Source organism: Heptranchias perlo, chromosome 16, assembly GCF_035084215.1.
Source record: "Heptranchias perlo isolate sHepPer1 chromosome 16, sHepPer1.hap1, whole genome shotgun sequence".
Lineage (NCBI taxonomy): Eukaryota > Metazoa > Chordata > Chondrichthyes > Hexanchiformes > Hexanchidae > Heptranchias > Heptranchias perlo.
The window spans coordinates 39,045,263-39,063,388 of NC_090340.1; the positions used below are offsets into that span (position 1 = coordinate 39,045,263).

The 18,126-nt window shown below is 40.9% G+C and overlaps 1 protein-coding gene across 4 annotated transcripts in view; it reads left to right on the forward strand.

Annotated features, from left to right (window-relative positions):
- znf507 (zinc finger protein 507) overlaps positions 1 to 18,126 on the forward strand; it is a 46,584-nt gene that overhangs the window by 20,685 nt on the left and 7,773 nt on the right. For all 4 annotated transcript variants that reach the window (XM_067997974.1, XM_067997977.1, XM_067997975.1 and 1 more), the window contains 3 exons: positions 4,908 to 7,276; positions 7,942 to 8,062; positions 12,949 to 13,060. In XM_067997974.1, coding sequence (XP_067854075.1) covers positions 4,913 to 7,276; positions 7,942 to 8,062; positions 12,949 to 13,060 — 2,597 coding nt within the window. In that variant the 5' untranslated portion in view covers positions 4,908 to 4,912. The remainder of the gene's footprint in view (positions 1 to 4,907; positions 7,277 to 7,941; positions 8,063 to 12,948; positions 13,061 to 18,126) is intronic.

Sequence of the window (18,126 nt, forward strand, 5' to 3'; positions counted from 1 at the left end):
CAGATCTGGAAAGTAAACATGTGGCTAAAGGATTGGTGTGAGAAAGAGGGGTTCCTTTTCATGGGACACTGGCCATGTTTCAGTTATTCCTACTACATCTGGTTCCTCGCTTCAGATTGCCTCGAGTTCCCCCATTTCATTGCTGTACAGGCAGTTAAAATCGTTTTTAGTAGTTGTTCTTTTTACCATATCATTTTTCTTATTTATCACTCCTGCTGTGTTTATTTCAGTTATTTTAATGATTTCCAGACCTGGAGTATTTATGGTTTCTGCAATACTGGCCTGGACTTTATCTTCTTTACGAATATTTTTGCCTGAACCCTCCCTCTTTCCCCCCCCCCCCCCCCAACTTTATCAGTTTAAGGTCTTATAAACCACCCTATTTATCTTTTCCACTAGGACCTAGGTCCCAATCCAGTTCAGATGCAGCCCGTCCCAACGGTACAGCCCCTTCCTGTCCCAATACTGGTGCCAGTGTCCCATGAAAAGGAACCCCTCTTTCTCACACCAATCCTTCAGCCACATGTTTACTTTCCTGATCTGTTTGTCCCTATGCCACATGTGGCTCAGGTAATAATCCTGAGATTACTTTGAAATTGTGCAAAGTTGGGACCTAGAAGAAGCATCTTTCTAAGTTAATGCAAATCACTAGTTCTGTCCTCTGGATATAATTGAAATCCAGCTCAGACATGGGTGATTAAAAGAATCACCGTGTCAGCAGCTGTCAACAAGAAGAATTCTTGTAGTTGCTGGTATACATTTAGTTGAGTCAAAAGGAGCAAGTTCCTAATTTGCACTTCTGGCTGCTTGAGATATGAGATTAATGAATATACAATTCAAATATGCTTTGACGAGGGCAATAGTTGTGGAAAAGTTCTCAATCACTAGTCAGCATCACTAAGAAACAGATTGTCTGGTCATTATCACATTGCTGTTTGTGGAATCTTGCTGTGTGCAAATTGGCTGCCATGTTTCCTACATTACACAGTGATTACATTTCAAAAGTACTTCATAGGTTGTAAAGCACTTTGGGACGCCCTGAGGTCGTGAAAGGTGCTATATAAATGCAACTCTTTTTTTAGTCATAAAGCAAATAATTGTTTGTTCAGTATATCAATGAAGTATATTAAAGCCAGCTACAAATCCTGTCCTTCTGAAGAACCATTGAACCATAGAAAAGATACAGCACAGAAGGGGGCCGTTCGGTCCATCATGTCTGTGCCAGCTCGAAGAACAACCAGGTGCCCATTCTGATCCCACCTTCCAGCACCCGGTCCATAGCCCTGCAGCTTACAGCATTTGAGGTGCAGGTCCAGGTACTTTTTAAAAGAGTTGAGGGTCCCTGCCTCTACCACCAATTCGGTCAGTGAATTCCATACACCTACCACCCTCTGGGTAAAAAGGTTTTTCCTCATGTCCCCTCTAATCCTTCCGCCACTCAGCTTAAATCTATGTCCTCTAGTTCTTGAACTCTACGCTAGGGGAAACAGGTACTTCCTGTCTGCTGTATCTGGGCCCCTCATAATTTTGTACACCTCAATCAAGTCACCCTTCAGCCTCCTCTGCTCCAAGGAAAACAACCCCAGCCTATCTAATCTCTCCTCGTAGCTGCAATTTTCAAGCCCTGGCAACATTCTTGTAAATCTTCTCTGCACTCTCCAGAGCAAATACGTCCTTCCTGTAATGTGGTGACCAGAACTGCGCACAATACTCCAGCTGTGGCCTTACCAGCGTTTTATACAGTTCCAACATTACATCCTTTGTATTCTATACCTCGGCTAATAATGGAGAGCATTCCGTATGCCGCCTTCACAACCTTATTATCTGTACTGCCACCTTCAGGGACCTGTGCACATGCACTCCAAGGTCTCTCACTTCCTCTACCCCTCTCAATATATTCCCGTTTACTGCGCATTCCCTTTTACTGTTTGCCCTCCCTAAGTGCATTACCTCACACTTCTCCGGGTTGAACTCCATTTGCCACTTTTCCGCCCACTCCACCAACCCATTGATATCTTCTTGGAGTCTACAGCTAGCCTCTTCACTATCAACTACACAGCCAATTTTTGTGTTGTCTGCAAATTTGCCAATCATGCCCTCTACATTCAAGTCCAAATCATTAATATATACCACAAACAGCAAGGGACCCAATACTGAGCCCTGTGGCACACCACTGGAAACGGATTTCCATTCGCAAAGACATCCATCGACTTTACCCTTTGTTTCTTGTTACTGAGCCAATTTTGGATCCAGTTCGCCACATGGGCTTTTGCCTTTCTGACCAGTCTGCCATGTGGGACCTTGTCAAATGCCTTACTAAAATCCATGTAGACAACACCCACTGCACTACCCTCACCAATCCTCCTTGTCACTTCCTCAAATCATTTAATCAGATTTGTAAGGCATGACCTTCCCTGAACAAATCCATGCTGAAGTTCTGTGAAAGTAGGCAATCCTTTTTGTTTTGATTGTTGTAATGGGTTTATTATTGTATCCAGTTACAAAAATGTAACACTTGCACTACCTACTTACAATTCAATTATTTGTCCCAAACAGTAGTCAAAAATAGTATGGCATTTTAAGACGGTGCTGGAGGGAATAGAATGAATTTGAGTGAGGAGGAATATGGGTAATATTGCTGACGGGGAAGACCATAAACTTCTAAAAAGAGCTGATCTTACATTTTGAATGAAGGAAAATCCAAGACAATTTAGGTAGAAATTTGTGACTACGAAAGAGGAGAATGACTAATTGGGAATTCTTATGCATTACCTGAACAAAAGGTGGAAATTGGCATAGAATTCTGTAACCAATATATTGTGGTTCAGTCACCAAGAGCCCCAACATTTACGGGGAGATGAGGAGGAAGCAGGTCGTAGCAGCCGGGAAACCCGTAAATGCTGGTAACGCGGAGGTCCTGTCAAATTTTAGGCAGGACCTCATTTAAATTTTTTTCTCAGTTTCCTGGGCCGGCAGCCAGCCAGATTGAGAGGCTTGGCTGGCTGTCGTGTGAGAAAGCCTGTGCTGGTAGGCAGCAGTTTTTAGAGCGGAGCAGAGAGGAGGGATGGTTGCGGGGGAGATGTTAGAGGTTGGGGGAGGGGTGCGGGGGTTGTGGATCATGGAGGTGGGGGGGGGGGGGAGATCGTGATGGGATGGGGGAGAGATCGGGGGGGGGGGGGGGGGGTGGAGGTAGTTCTGGGCAGGTTGCGGGGAGGAGGCCAGTTGTGGCAGGTTTGCTTGGGGGTCCAGGGGAAAGCACTCCTGCTCCTCCTGGCCCACAAGCAGTGCTGGAAAGGCACGTACCTGCTGGATCCAACCGTTCTCACCTCCTTTCAGCTGCTGGGTTTCCCGAGACTGGAGGTGCATGATCCCTTCTTTCCCCTTTTTCTCACTTTAAGGTTAAAATAGTATGTGATTGCACTGCAACTACATTGGCTGTGGGGGTATGTAAGAGAAATACTAAAATTTGTTTGCAATCTTAGAATGAATTTCTGTTTGTGTTAGATTTCCACTGTCTCAGAAACTAGGGAAGAGGAGAAACTTAGGAAAACCATTATTGCATATGACCTCTAGTACCTCCAGTTAACTACGGTCAATATAATTTACAGGGTTTGAAGTGTTAAATTAGGTTGGCAAATTAATCTGGAGTTTGATTACAAAGTAAAAATGCTCAAAGATGTAACATTCAAATGACAAATATGTTCATGCAAATGTCAGCTTCCACATGTATTCTGCTGACACCCAGCTCTACCTCTACTCCATCTCCCTCCATTCCTTTACTGCTTCTGTCCTGTCAAGACTGCTTGTCCAACATCCAGTCTTGGGTGAGCCAGTTAGCCTCCAGCTAAGCCATTGGGAAGGTGGACCCCATTATCTTCGGCCCTCGCCATCGATTCTGTCCCCATCGCTGGCTAGTGTCTCTCACTGACTCAGAATGTTAACGATGTCAGTATGTTATTTGTTCCCGAGCTGAGCTTCCAACCTCACATCCTCTTCCTCACAAAGACCACCTACTTGCATCTTTGTAATTTCGCCTGCTTCCATCCTTACCTCAGCACCTCTGTCGCTGAAACCCTCATCCGTGCCTTTGTCATCTCCAGACTTGACTCTTCCAACACTCTCATGGCTGGCCTCTCATCCTCCACTCTCTGTAAACTTCAGCTCATGCAAAACTCTGCTGTCCATATACTATCCTGCTCCAAGACCTGCTCACACATCACCCATGTCCTTGCTGATTTACATTCGCAGTCCCCCAAGCCTCAGATTTAAAATTCTTATTCTCATCTTTAAATCCCTCCATAGCCTTGCCCCTACTTACCTCTGTAACATCCTACACTGGTAATACCCACCTTTTCCCCCTTCCACACTCTCCGTTCCACTGACTCCGCCCTTTGCACATGCCGCATCCCTTCAACCCACCATTGGCAATTGGACGTTCAGCCATCTAGGACCCACGTTCTGGAATTCCACCCCTAAACCCCTCTGCTTCTTTACCTCCCTCTCTGCCTTTAATACTCTCCTATTGTTTCCTCCTTTGGCTTGTGTCCATTTTTTTCCTTATGCCTCTGGAAAAACACCTTGGGGTATTTTTCCCTGTTAAAGGCGCTGTATAAATGCAAGTTGTTTGTACATAGACTTTAGTATATAACAGTGAAGTTAACAATGTAAGCAAAGGAAGTTTTAAATAATTCTTCAAAAAGGAAGTTCCCAAAATCTGTTTTTTGAGGGCTATACGAAGTTGGAATTGGATCTGGTGAAATATAATTAAGTGTGTGCTTGCCAGGAATTGAAAAATTGAGTTTTATTTTTAATATCCACAAAAGTTAATAGTAATGTACGCTGTTAGAAATAATAAGTAATTTGCGTGTAGATTTTTAAAAGTTAAGTGTTTTCTGTTTCTTTTGTAGGTATAATGGAAAAATCTAGCAGTATTGCACTGTTAATACAACACACCAGCGGACAGGACAGTATGATTTCAGATGGTGTTGCAGAATCTCAACTACAAAGCCACGGCTGTACAACAAAGCATAAATGCGACGGACATCTTTTGAAGCAGATGGCAACTCGTTCATTGGACAGTAAAATTGTATCAAAAATGGAGAGATCAGGCTCGTTAATTCAGGTTATTGAAAAGTTGAGCAAGATAGTGGAGAAGGGAAGATCAAAGCAGTGTCCTCTAGCTGGTCAAAAGAGGCCGTATACAAGCACTTCTGACACAAAAAGTGCAATAATTGAACACAGTGACAGCTGTGAGAGCACAGCCAAAAAACTAGTGGACACAAACAAGGATAAATTACAGGATGACACCTCAGTTAGACAGACCTGTTTTAAGACAGAAGATCTACCTAAGAGTTGTAACAGACCGGACCTGAGGACTCTGAACTCTGCAGCTAAAACTCAAGCTCCAAAGAGCTTCTGTTGTACTGTCTGTGACTTTGTTACTGTAGAGCAAACTGTCTATTATGCACATATACGTAGTCATAACACCGAGATCTACAAATGTGAACAGTGCAACTTTGCCACTACGGTTTCTAAAGATCTTGTAGCACACAAATATTTGCACAGTAAACTCACCCGATACCAGTGCAATTTATGCAAATTCAGTTCACTGACTTTTCCACAGTTAAAGGAGCACTTTGAACAACATGGAAAGTCAAGTGAGGTGGTATTGATGTGTTCTGAGTGTTGCTTTGTTTCAAAGAGACAAGAGGAACTTGAAGCTCATATTTGGATGCACCGCGAGGATTCACAGATGAAGAGAAAACAGGTGTTGCCACAGATTCAACAGCAATTAAGGTCAAGAACTATAGGTAGTGTGGACAGCAAAGATGCAAAATCAGGAAATGTTGGTGTGGACACTGAACCAGGCCCAAGAAAGTGGTATACATATGACCAGTACGGTATATATAGGTGTTTGATTTGCAGTTATGCTTGTGATCGCCAGCGAATGTTAAAAACGCATGCATGGAAACATGCTGGTGAAGTAGATTGTTCATATCCAATTTTTGAGGAGGAGTGTGAGCCAGCTACCTCAGCAGTTTCATCTACAGATCTCACAACTCATGAGGATAAACCAATAATTGTTTTTTCACCAACAATTAAATCTGAAAGTGTGCACTGCACTGGTTCAAATCAATTGCAGTTTTGTGGTGTGACTCCAGTTACTGTAATGGACTCATTGGATTGCAAGCCCTCAGTATCTGAGACTACTGTGAAAGACTCTGATATTAGCCACTCAAAAGCACCCACTCCTACAGCAGTGCAAATTGTTGAGGAGGAGCCTCTGATACTGGATTGTGAACAGGAAAGCACAATTACAGATAGCCTCCTTTCCTCTGCACAGAAGATCATTAACTGCCGTTCTAACAAGGCGGGACATGTCAATGTTATAGTGGAGCGTGTCCCAGGAGCTGGAGACACTGTTCCAGAAAAGCACTTTCTGATGACACCAGATATTGAAGTTGAGAAGAGACTTATCTCTGAAAAGTCTCACATGATCTATTGTGAAGATGCTTCAGAAATTTATCAGCAAAATAACAGTACAGTTGAAGTGAAAGCAGCTTCCTTGGGGTGGAATGCTGAAGAAAGTAGTAATGCTTTGAAATCTGCCGAACCTGTAGCAGTTGATGAAAATGTTCCACCAGCACGAAGGAGAACTAATTCTGAATCTTTGAGGCTTCATTCATTGGCTGCTGAAGCTCTTGTTGCAATGCCAATGAGAGCACCAGAATTAACCAGAGCAAGTGCTAAAAACTTTGAGCCTGATACAGGGCAGAGAAGTATGGAAGTCAGCACTTCCATTCCTCCAGCTCACAGTTATTCTGTAGATGGTACTAGTAGCGACTTGCAGCTTGATAAGGCTAAATCTGGCTTTTCTGAAGTACCAATCAAAATGGGCATCAGCATGTCACTGCTCACCGTGATTGAGAAATTGAGAGAACGAACTGACCAAAATGCTTCTGATGAAGATATCCTGAAGGAATTACAGGATAATGCACAATGTCAACCTTCAAATGATCTGATTTCACCAGGCAACTTAGTGGAGTATATACCTAACACAGAGCGGCCTTACCGTTGTCGCCTCTGTCACTATAGCAGTGGTAACAAGGGATACATCAAGCAGCACTTACGAGTACACCGGCAGCGGCAGCCTTACCAGTGTCCAATCTGTGATTACATTGCTGCTGATAGCAATAGTCTGGAGAGTCATATGATAAACCACTGCAAGACTAGGATGTATCACTGCAAACGGTGCAATGAAGCATTTTATTATAAGGTAAACTAACTGTATTAATGAAATAGTTTCATTATTAGATATGTTACACTTAATAATATGTATAGAAACTAAAATAAAACCACAGCCGTTTGTTAAAGTGATACATTAAAGCATTCTCAAAGATATTAAATTGTTAAAGGTCCAATTTGGATTGTAATTATTTGTAAGTTTGGGACAATACTGTCCTTTTAAGATAAAGCAGCTTCTCTATATTTAACAGTATTTTAGATGGTTGTGAATTCAGAGGCTTAACCAGGTTCTTAAAAAAAACTTCTTGCCCACCATTATTTAGAAGATGCTGGATTTAACATTGTAAAGTAGCCATAGTGCCTTTCTGAGCAATTATTTAAGTTTTCGTTTAAAAATGCTTAATACTCTCATTTGGATTAAAAATTTAAAGTATCTTGCTGTTGAGTCCTTAAATTCCATCCAAATGTATGCTTTTAAATTTGTTTTCCTTGTCGAGTGATTATAACTCAGCGCTATAATTCTATAAGAGTTACTGAATGTTTTCTTTAAACCTCTACAAAATAAGTGACTTTGGTTATGACCAATAAAGTCAACAGTTCCCTTCGAGGTGCTTATAGGTTGGTGTTTGTTGGATTCGTTCTTTTGTAAATGTATTGCTCATTGCTTTTTTGACATTCTGGGCATCTTTCTGACAGAGTCAACTTCGGAACCATGAGCGTGAACAACATAGTCTCTCTGACATTTCCTCAACAGTGGAAACAAATGATGAAAATACTGACCATAGTAGAGGAGGGGAAACCGGAAGCACACAAGAGGGTAATGTAAATGTTTACATGTGTGTATTCTTATAGGCAAAAAACATTTGTATTTAAACCAGATAAATCCTTTGTTTCTGACATAAAATAGCTTAAACATGTTGAATTGGGTTTTGGTTTATTTGTAATTAGATTTGCACAGTTTGCATATTCAAGGCACAAAAGTTAGTTTTAGCCTCTGATGCCATTTGGAGCAAGCCTTTAACATAAAATGAATGCTAAACTATTACAGCAGTTTTCTGTTGGTGCCTTCGTGTTCCCACTTTAGAGGTGCCTGGCTTAGATAACTGGGTTTCTCTTGGACCTGTAGGTGAAATTAAGAGGCTATGTTTCTGAAGACAGATGGCCTCCTTTCTAATCAGGCATTATTCTTTTCAGTGCAAAATGAATGGTTGGAAAAAAGTGCAGATGTCTAAAGTGAAATAAATAAGTTCTTATCTGGCCTTATTTCAACAGTGACTGCCTTTCTTAGCCTATGTCAACTTCATATCTGCCCCTTTTGACAATTAGTTTATCCAAGCCTCATCTCAAGGTGTTGCACACACTCATATCCATCAGATTCAAGGTGTACTAGGAAGGTTAAGAAAACTCTCATATGTCCTAATAAGAACTTGTACAGGATATAAGAACTTTAAAAAAAAATAGAAGCAGGAGTAGACCATACGGCCCCTCGAGCCCCATTCAGTAAGATCATGGCTGATCATCTACCTCAACTCCACTTTCCCACCCTATCCAGCCCCAGGGGCAGTGGCATCATGGATACAAAATTGGCTAAGTAACAGGAAACAGAGAGTATTGGTGAACGCTTGTTTTTCGGACTGGAGGAAGGTATACAGTGGTATTCCCCAGGGATCAGTACTAGGACCATTGCTTTTCTTGATATATATTAATGACTTGGACTTGGGTGTAATGGGCACAATTTCAAAATTTGCAGATGACACAAAACTTGGAAGTGTAGTGAACAGTGAGGAGGATAGTGATGGACTTCGAGAGGACATAGACAGGCTGGTGGAATGGGCAGATACAAGGCAGATGAAATTTAATGCGGAAAAGTGTGAAGTGATACATTTTGGTAGGAAGAACAAGGAGAGGCAATATAAACTAAAGGGTACAATTCTAAAAGGAGTGCAGGAGCAGAGAGATCTGGGAGTATATGTGCACAAATCAGTGAAGGTGGCAGGGCAGGTTGAGAAAGTGGTTAAGAAAGCATACGGGATCCTGGGCTTTATAAATATAGGAATAGAGTACAAAAGCAAGGAGGTTATGATGAACCTTTATAAAACACTGGGTTCGGCCACAACTGGAGTATTGTGTCCAGTTCTGGACACCCCACTTTAGGAAGGATGTGAAGGCCTTAGAGACGGTAAAGAAGAGATTTACTAGAATGATTCCAGGGTTGAGAGACTTCAGTTATGTTGATAAACTGGAGAAGCTGGGGTTGTTTTCCTTGGAACAGAGAAGGTTGAGAGGAGAATTGATAGAGATATTCAAAATCACGAAGGATCTAGATCGAGAGAAACTGTTCCCATTGGCGGAAGGGTCAAGAACCAGAGGACATAGATTTAAGGTGATTGGCAAAAGAACCAAAAGTGACATGAGGAAAAGCTTCTTTACACAGCGAGTGGTTATGATCTGAAATGCACTGCCTGAGGGGGTGGTGGAGGCAGATTCAATTGTGGCTTTCAAAAGGGAACTGGATAAGTACTTGAAGGGAAAAAATTTACAGGGCTATGGGGATAGGGTGGGGGAGTGGGACTTGCTGGATTGCTCTTGCATAGAGCTGGCATGGACCCGATGGGCCGAATGGCCTCCTTCCATGCTGTAACCATTCTATGATTCAATGATTCCCTTAGTGTCCAAAAATCTATCGATCTCAGTCTTGAATATAATCAACGACTGAGCAGCCACAGCCCTCTGGGGTAGAGAATTCCTAAGATTCTGAGTGAAGAAATCTTTCCTCACCTCGGTCCTAAATGGCTGACCCCTTATCTTGAGACTATGACCCCTAGTTCTAGACTCTCCAGCCAGGAGAAAGAGTCTCTCAGCATCTACCCTGTTAAGCCCTCTAAGAATTTTATACGTTTCAGTGAGATCACCTCTCATTCTTCTAAACTCCAGAGAATATAGACGCATTCTACTCAATCTCTCCCCAGGAATCAATCTAGTGACCCTTTGTTGCATCCCCTCTAAGGCAAGTACGGCCTTAGGTAAGGAGACTAAAACTGTGCACAGTACTCCAAATGTGGTCTCACCAGAGCCCTATGTAATTGCAGCAAGACCTCCTTGCTCTTATACTCCAACCCCCTTGCAATAAATGCTAACATGCCATTTGCCTTCCTAATTGCATGCTGTACCTGCATGTTAACTTTCTGTGATGCGTGTACTTCGAATGCATGGGGCAGAATTTTAACAGTGAAAAACGGGTGGGTTGGGTGCGGGGGAGCATTGAAAATCACAACAATTTCAGACCCGCCTCCAACCCGCCCATTTCCGGTTTTCACCGGGGTGGGACGAGGGATGAGCAACCAACCCACTCCCAGGAGGCGGGTTGGTCACTAAAACCTTTCAAGTGCTGCCTCCATTTTTGCAGGTTTTGCAATTTCAACTCCTGGGGGCCGGGATTCCCGGGCCTTCTCCTTCATGCCATGCGAAAGGAGGCGAGAAGGCCCAAAACTGCAAGTAAGTCCCTTTCTGGCAAGCTTGTGGGCCCGGAGGAGCAGGAGTGCTATCCTCAGACCCAACAAGCCTACCTGCAGCGACCCCCACGATGACTCCTGATCCTGACACCCCCACCACCCAACCCCCGTGACTGACCCCCGATCCCTCTCCCCAGGATTGACTCCCCGTGACCCCCATGCCCATCGGTGCCCCATTGCCATCCCCTTACCCTATCCATACAAAGACTTACCTGAAGACTTAACTATTCACGTCCTCTCCCTGACTGCTCTCCTGTCCAACTCAGGCCAGCCTGTCACTCAGGCCGGCCAGTCGGACGGCAAACCGACAAAAATAGACGTTCTTACGTCAAAATCATAAGGACGTCCGGGAAAACCATACTTCCGTGTTTCCCATCCGCAATTCAACCCCTCGTCCCCTTCCTGGCTTGGAGTCAAAATTATGCCTATGGCCTTTACAGATGCCTGCTTCTAGCTATTGTCTCCCAAGACTACTTCAAAGCCATGTAACTTAAATATACATCCTCAGATGCAAGATTCAGGTTAATACTTGACATTTATTGTGAGCTCACAAGGGATACTCTGGTAGCTGGCTTGAATGTATAAATGCTATTGACTGCATCAGACTGAAAATGTCAGCTTAAGCTCAGGAGAGTTTTTAAATTTTAGTTGGCTTAATAGATTTTAATGAAAGGTTGTGAGTGCATACCTTCATTCAGCTACTCTACCATTGATTTGAATGTTACAGTTGGTTACAATTATGGAATGCAAATAAGGATACTAGCTGATTGCTTGGACTAAATTGTCAACTATAAAATGTGTTAGTGATGGAATTTCAGATTCTGCCCGTTTATATTGCAGTCCAATTATTTTGTTGTTGAATTAAAGGCAACGAGGACTGCTACAGGAATTTCTGTAATCTGCACTGATCGCTGTCCTCTGAATAGTTGTGATCTGTGGCCATGTGGTCTCAAGGTCCCATTCCAGTTCATGTAGAGCCATCTACGATGCATTTAAGAACTGTGAATCAAATCCCTATATTAACAGAATTCAATTCAATTTACCAAAAACACACACATATGTTCTAAAATTAGCGTGGTTGAAAAAGTGAAATGTCTTATTTATCAATATAAGCAGTGAAGAATGGTTACGTGTTTCAGGATAAACATTTGATGTACGTGCATTAGCTGTGGACTTCAATATGCTTCGATGGTGCTGAAAACACTATTACATTCAGCTGAGCAGTAGTGAGCCACAAATTACTTTGCAGCTACTGATTGAGTAATGCCTTCAATATTTTGACAATCTGATTAGAGACCCATCTCCATTTACAAAAAGCAGGATCACAACCTTTTTCATGTCTTTTGGAAGAGCATTGTTTTCCCAAGTTTTACTAAGTGGATGTGGAGCTGATTGATAGCTTTGTGGCCAGCTATCTTTTTTAATAGCTCCACTGAGATTTCTCACTATCTGGGAGCCATTCAAGGTTTATATTTTGTTGACAGCTTTCTCTGTTTCCTCCATATTTGTGGGTCTGTCTGCATGTTGGAATTGACACTTGGAGGTTTGATTCAGTGAAAGAGAGCAGAGACATTTACACCAACAGTTACGATTCACACAATCAACAAGCAGCAAAATTGTCATTTACATTTCTTTGTCTTTAACTGCTTGTCAATTAAAGCAGTTCTAACTAATGTGGTTATCATGCAATAAAGGTTATGATGGCAAGGCTATCCAGCAAAGATTAATTAAAATGGTAGCTTCCATGACTTTCTGTCATCATCAGATTTCTTTTCAAACAGTCTCAGATGTTGATCCTCATCTGAAATGATGGGCATCATAATAGACCTCCTGCATTGACCATTGAGCAATGATGGGCAAGCCTGGTGAAGACTGACAATGTCCTGCTGGCATGAATCTGAGAATGGTGACAGAAAATGTGCTGTGCCATTGAGATAGACTAACTATATTTTCTGTATCCCTACACTTCTTGTTACCAGCTTCCCCCCCACCCCAAATAAAGATACTTGGGTACCAGCAAGCACTGACATGGTGCACTGTATGTCCTATATAAAATCTATTGTATATGCATTATGTAACTAAAAGATACCTGCATCAAGCAGAAAATAGTTTTTATATCTTTATATTGCCATTTATTGCCATTCTGAGCTAATATCATAAACAACTCTTAATTCTTTAACTTTTTATCTAGAAATACTATCAACTCAGAAACTGTACAAGTGTGATGTGTGTGACTACACAAGTTCGACATATGTTGGTGTAAGAAATCACAGGAGAATCCACAACTCTGATAAACCTTACAGGTGCGTGCAGTCAAAAAACCTAGCTAAGTACTTTGCTAAATTTTGTAAACATACATCTAAACAGATCATAATTGTGTTTGTTTAGTGGTTTGCCTATAAAGCTTGAACCATTCAATAAATGCTGTATAATCATATTCCTTTTCTTTACTGCAGAAGGTATACTGAAGTATCATTTTGATTTACTGACTAAGTCAGTGATGTTTATTACTGTCTAGTTTTTGATATTTTTTACAAAAAGACAAACTGTGAAGCTGCAATATTGTACAAATGGAACTAGACCCAATCACCTATTCAGCTTAAATCTCTTTATAAAAGAATTAAAGACAAGTTAATATATGGTTGATAAATATGTTTTAGTAACAGATACTTTCCTCCTCTTTCACCCCCGCCCCCCCAACTCCATTGACAAGTTTGGGACAAAATCTGATATGAAACATATCCCTAGAAAGATGCAGCACATCTGTATAAGCACTGCATGGCTGCAATAACTGTTAAGTCTTTATCTAATGCAGATGAAAATTCTAAAGCACTGTTTAATACCAATTCACCTGCATCTACGTATACATATCAATCTTGGCAACCTTTATCGATAGTACTTCACAAATAAAAGTGCAGTGACCTCTATGATCTGGAAGTACCTCTGTTTGCAAGAGGGCAGAGTTTATTAAAAGGTCTGTTTAAAAAATATATTTTCTGGAGTCTGGCTATGTGACAACCTACTCGCCTCTGACTCAGGTTTATTAACACATTTCTAGTTTTATAATCTATTAATGATGGGAGATTTCATATGAAATTGGATGTCAGACTTTCTCAGTAGGTTATTGAACTGCCAACTTAAAATGGGTTTTATTCATAAACTCTAAGTCCAGCAAACACAGGAAAATACAATTTGTTTTTACTGATGAAATGTGAAAGCTGGACAAGGTACTATAGCATTAATTAGGTGACCATGGAGCCCCTAATGAGACGCTAAACTGAGGCCTCATCTGCCCTCTCAGGTGGACGTGAAAAATCCCATGGCAATATTTCGAAGAAGAGCAAGGGAGTTTTTCCCAGTGTCCTGGCCAATATTTATCCTTCAACCAACATCCTAAAAACAGATGATATGGTCATTATCACATTGCTGTTTGTGGGACCTTGCTGTGCACAAATTGGCTGCCGCGTTTCCTACATTACAACAATGACTACACTTCTAAAGTACTGTGGGATGTCCTGAGGTTGTGAAAGGTGCTATATAAAGCCTTTCTTTCTTGATAGACTGACAAGCTGTTTAACACACAAAGAGTATGTGGTATTTTGGGTTGTTTATTTTTTGGATGCATTTTAAGGTTTCTGAATCAAAGTTGCAGTTGCCACAGTATCGTCTGTGGTAGACTTAGTCGCTGCTTTGTATTCTCTCACCTTTTGAAATTGAGTAAAAATTGTAATTTAGAAATTGCATCACTGAGGTTTACATATTTACCTTCACGGGTAGAGTCAGTATTTTATTGGTTTCTAAGAATGATTCCTGAAATCCTAGTATTAAGCAGATCTTTGTTTTCAAGTTAATTGTTAGCCCAAACTGTTAATAAATTTAAGGACTAATTTTCAGGTTTTGACCTTGGCATTAATATAACAAACTCAATTTACAGTTTATTCAACACACAGCATCTCCATAAAAAGGACCTTGTTCGGCAATCTGTTTCCTTTGTGTTCATCCTTAAACCTGAAAGTGCTAGTTTCATGTGGCTTCCTGGCACCCACTTTGATGCATTTGTGGGGGGTTCTTCCTACTTTGCAGTCACTTTCAAGAACAAGGTTACACAAGTGTGAACAAAGGCATGCAATAAATGATAATTGCAGCAGTGAGTTTTAAAAAAATGCAATCTGCATTAAGTAGCTTTTGGTGCTCAAAAAAACTCTTATTTTGAAGCCACGGTTACAATACCTCAAATGCCAAAGTTTTTTTTCTAAAGTTGTCAGTAAGAATGTCAGGAAATTCCATTTTAACTATTGAGGAATTGTGATCCGTTTGTGATCTAAACAGGAGCAATCGTAAGATCTTAAGACTATAGGATGCAGTGACATTTTAATTATTTAAACCTTCTTTTCCACACCCCCCCCCCCCCCCCCAAAAAAAAAGTTTCCACCTTGTATTTTTATGTAACCAGTACAAATGATGTTGAGAGTTTTGAGTGCATGTTCATTGAAGAAAATATATTGTGGCACAATTGACATTGCCAAATGTGGAAAGGGTTTCCAGTATGTAGATGTGATGACTCTATGCACAAATTGTAGATTTTAAGTTTTGCAAATTGATTCTCTGCCATTTTTTTTAAAAAGGCAATTAGCTATCAGTTACAAACCATTGGGTGGGTTAACCAAGCCAGTTGATTGTTGCATACTTTGCATCAGGAACAGAACAACTCCTGCCTGGTGCAAAGTAACATTTTTTTTGAGTCCCATCTCAGCAATTTGTAAACTTAGTATGAAATATTTGTTATGTGGGAAGCAAAGCTCCTGCCCCCAAACACCTTACCTTAAAAATCAATCACCTGGGCAGTAGACTTCTAAACCTGTCACTGAGCTCAATATGACTCGTAACAAGACACAGCCAGCAATGTAATTTGAATCAGCCAGCTGCACAATGCACTATACAGATACCAGGTTCAGAATAGTAGCTGCAGGATAACAACATGGTTTAATAGTGTGCTGTTGTAATTTACACTGTGGAATATTTAGTAGTTGGAAATAAATAGATTTAGGAAAAATCAGCAGCAATTATTCTTTGTCTTTCGATGTTTGTCTTTGTTACTGTAATTGTTCTTGCATATACTTCTGCAGCACAATCCTGTCATGATTTCCTATCATATCAGTGGTGCTAGAACAGCCTTTTGCAATGAATTGTCAATTGATTGCACAAAATAGAATCCATGGGAACAGCATAGACTATTTTGTAATGAAATTGCATAGGTTTGCAGTATATCCACGTGGAGAATTCCATGGCTCGCATTGTCACTTGGTATTGCAGGAAATCACTTTGTTCCTTTTAGAATTCAATAGTTCTGTTAACTGTTTCTGCAGGTTTCTTGCTTTCAAGCTGAATCAATTGCAGCAGCCTGTGCTACAAGATAAAATGGTATAAGAATATAATTTCAAACAAGGTGTGTGACTTGAGAGGGGCACTGATAAAATAGTTTCTCAATTCAAAATCTGTAGCAAACTCTGTCATTGGCCAAAGTTAATTCTATTCCTATGTTATTTGATTCTTCAGTCAATCAGATTCTGCAACAAGGAAGTCATTATGACACAAAGTAACACTCAACAGTTCTACCTGTATTGTATTGATAAAGTAACTGATCAGTTTGTTTCTTTGAGTAAGCTGAGTGCCTTTGATTTTTGCTGCTTTACTGTTTGAACATTCCCAGAGCACCAGATGGCAGCAAAATAAAGGAACATATTTATAACTTGTTCTGTTAAAGCAATAGCCGTGTTTTGGATCATAGATCAGGATCTTGATAGATGTGACCACATCATTGTACATATTTCTAAACTAATCCTGTGAAGGCATTCTATAGGGATCTCACTAGAATTAGAAATAAACTATTACTCGGTTACATCATTAATTACATTTTGAAGATAACTTTTCATGTGTCGGCCATGGCTCAATAGTAGCACTCTTGCTTCTGAGGAAGCTTATGGGTTCAAGCTCCACTTCAGAGATTTGAGCACATAATCCAGGCTGGGCACTCCAGAGATTAAACAGAGACCCCGTCTGCCCTCTTAGGTGGACGTAAAAGATCCCATGGCATTATTTGAAGAAGAGCAGGGAAGTTTTCTTGGTGTCCTGGCCAACATTTATCAGTCAACCAACATCATTCAAACAGATTACCTGGTTATTATCACATTGCTGTTTGTGGGACTTTGCTGTGCACAAATCAGCTGCCATGTTTCGTACATTACAACAGTGACTATACTTCAAAAGTAGTTCATTGGCTGTAAAGCACTCTGGGATGACTTGAGGTCGTGAAAGGCACTATATAAATGGAAGTCCTTTCCTTATAAAACCCTTTACTAATTTTTTTCAAAGTGCCAATACATTATGAATGTAGCCACAGTTTGATGCCATCAATCCGTCAGATTGATATGTCTGTTTCTACGAATGAAGTTTGCAATTTTTTTATTCCTTGACCAATTCTAGATTTTTTTTAATCCTCTTTCCAATGTGGAGAACTATAAATAGGAGATTTACTATGGAACAAAAACAGAAAATGCGAGAAACAGTCAGCAGATCAGGCAGCACCTATGGAGAAAACAGATGAGTTAATGTTTTGAGAGTGGACCCTTCGTTAAAACTCTTCTAATGGAGATGTACGGGGATGAAGCTGATGACTTGCTGAGGACGGATCGTTCAGAATCTGAAAGGGCAAGGCCAGAGAGGATTGTGAAAATATGGCAAGGGGTGAGATTAAAAGGGGGTGGAGTCAGAAGAAAGTGAAGAGGGATCAGGGGGTAGGCTGGCATCCAACTATAATTGAAGCTTGTAGTTCTTGCAAACTGACAGGAAGAAGAAAAGTTTTTTGTTAAAGCACTGGATTGTATGATGGATAATATGAAACTGAGGACCAGGACAGCTCTGAAATAGTGAATCATTGCTGCTGAAGAGAGAGGTCAAGAAAATGTATGTGACATGGAGGAGAGGGTGGATTTGTGGTAGGAACATTGAATATCATGGAGATGTTGAGAGTGGGTAGGTGAGAAAAAAGGGTGAAGTTTGAGCTGGAATCCAAATTCTGAGTCGGAGCTGGAGACAGGTGCTGACTAGATGTGGCTGTGAAAGTGGATCTTAACAAATACAAGATGAAATACAAGACGGAAAAGAGATAGTAAAGGTGAACAGGGTAAAAGAGACAAATCACATCAAAGAGAGGAATAGACCTTCTTCAGGATAGCTATTTGTGGAAGGGAAGTGACAATGAATTGAACAATATAAACAGAAATCAAAAAAAATCGCAGATACTGGAAATCTGAAACAAGAACCGAAAATGTTGGAAACACTGAGCAGACCAGATGGAGAGAACAGATGA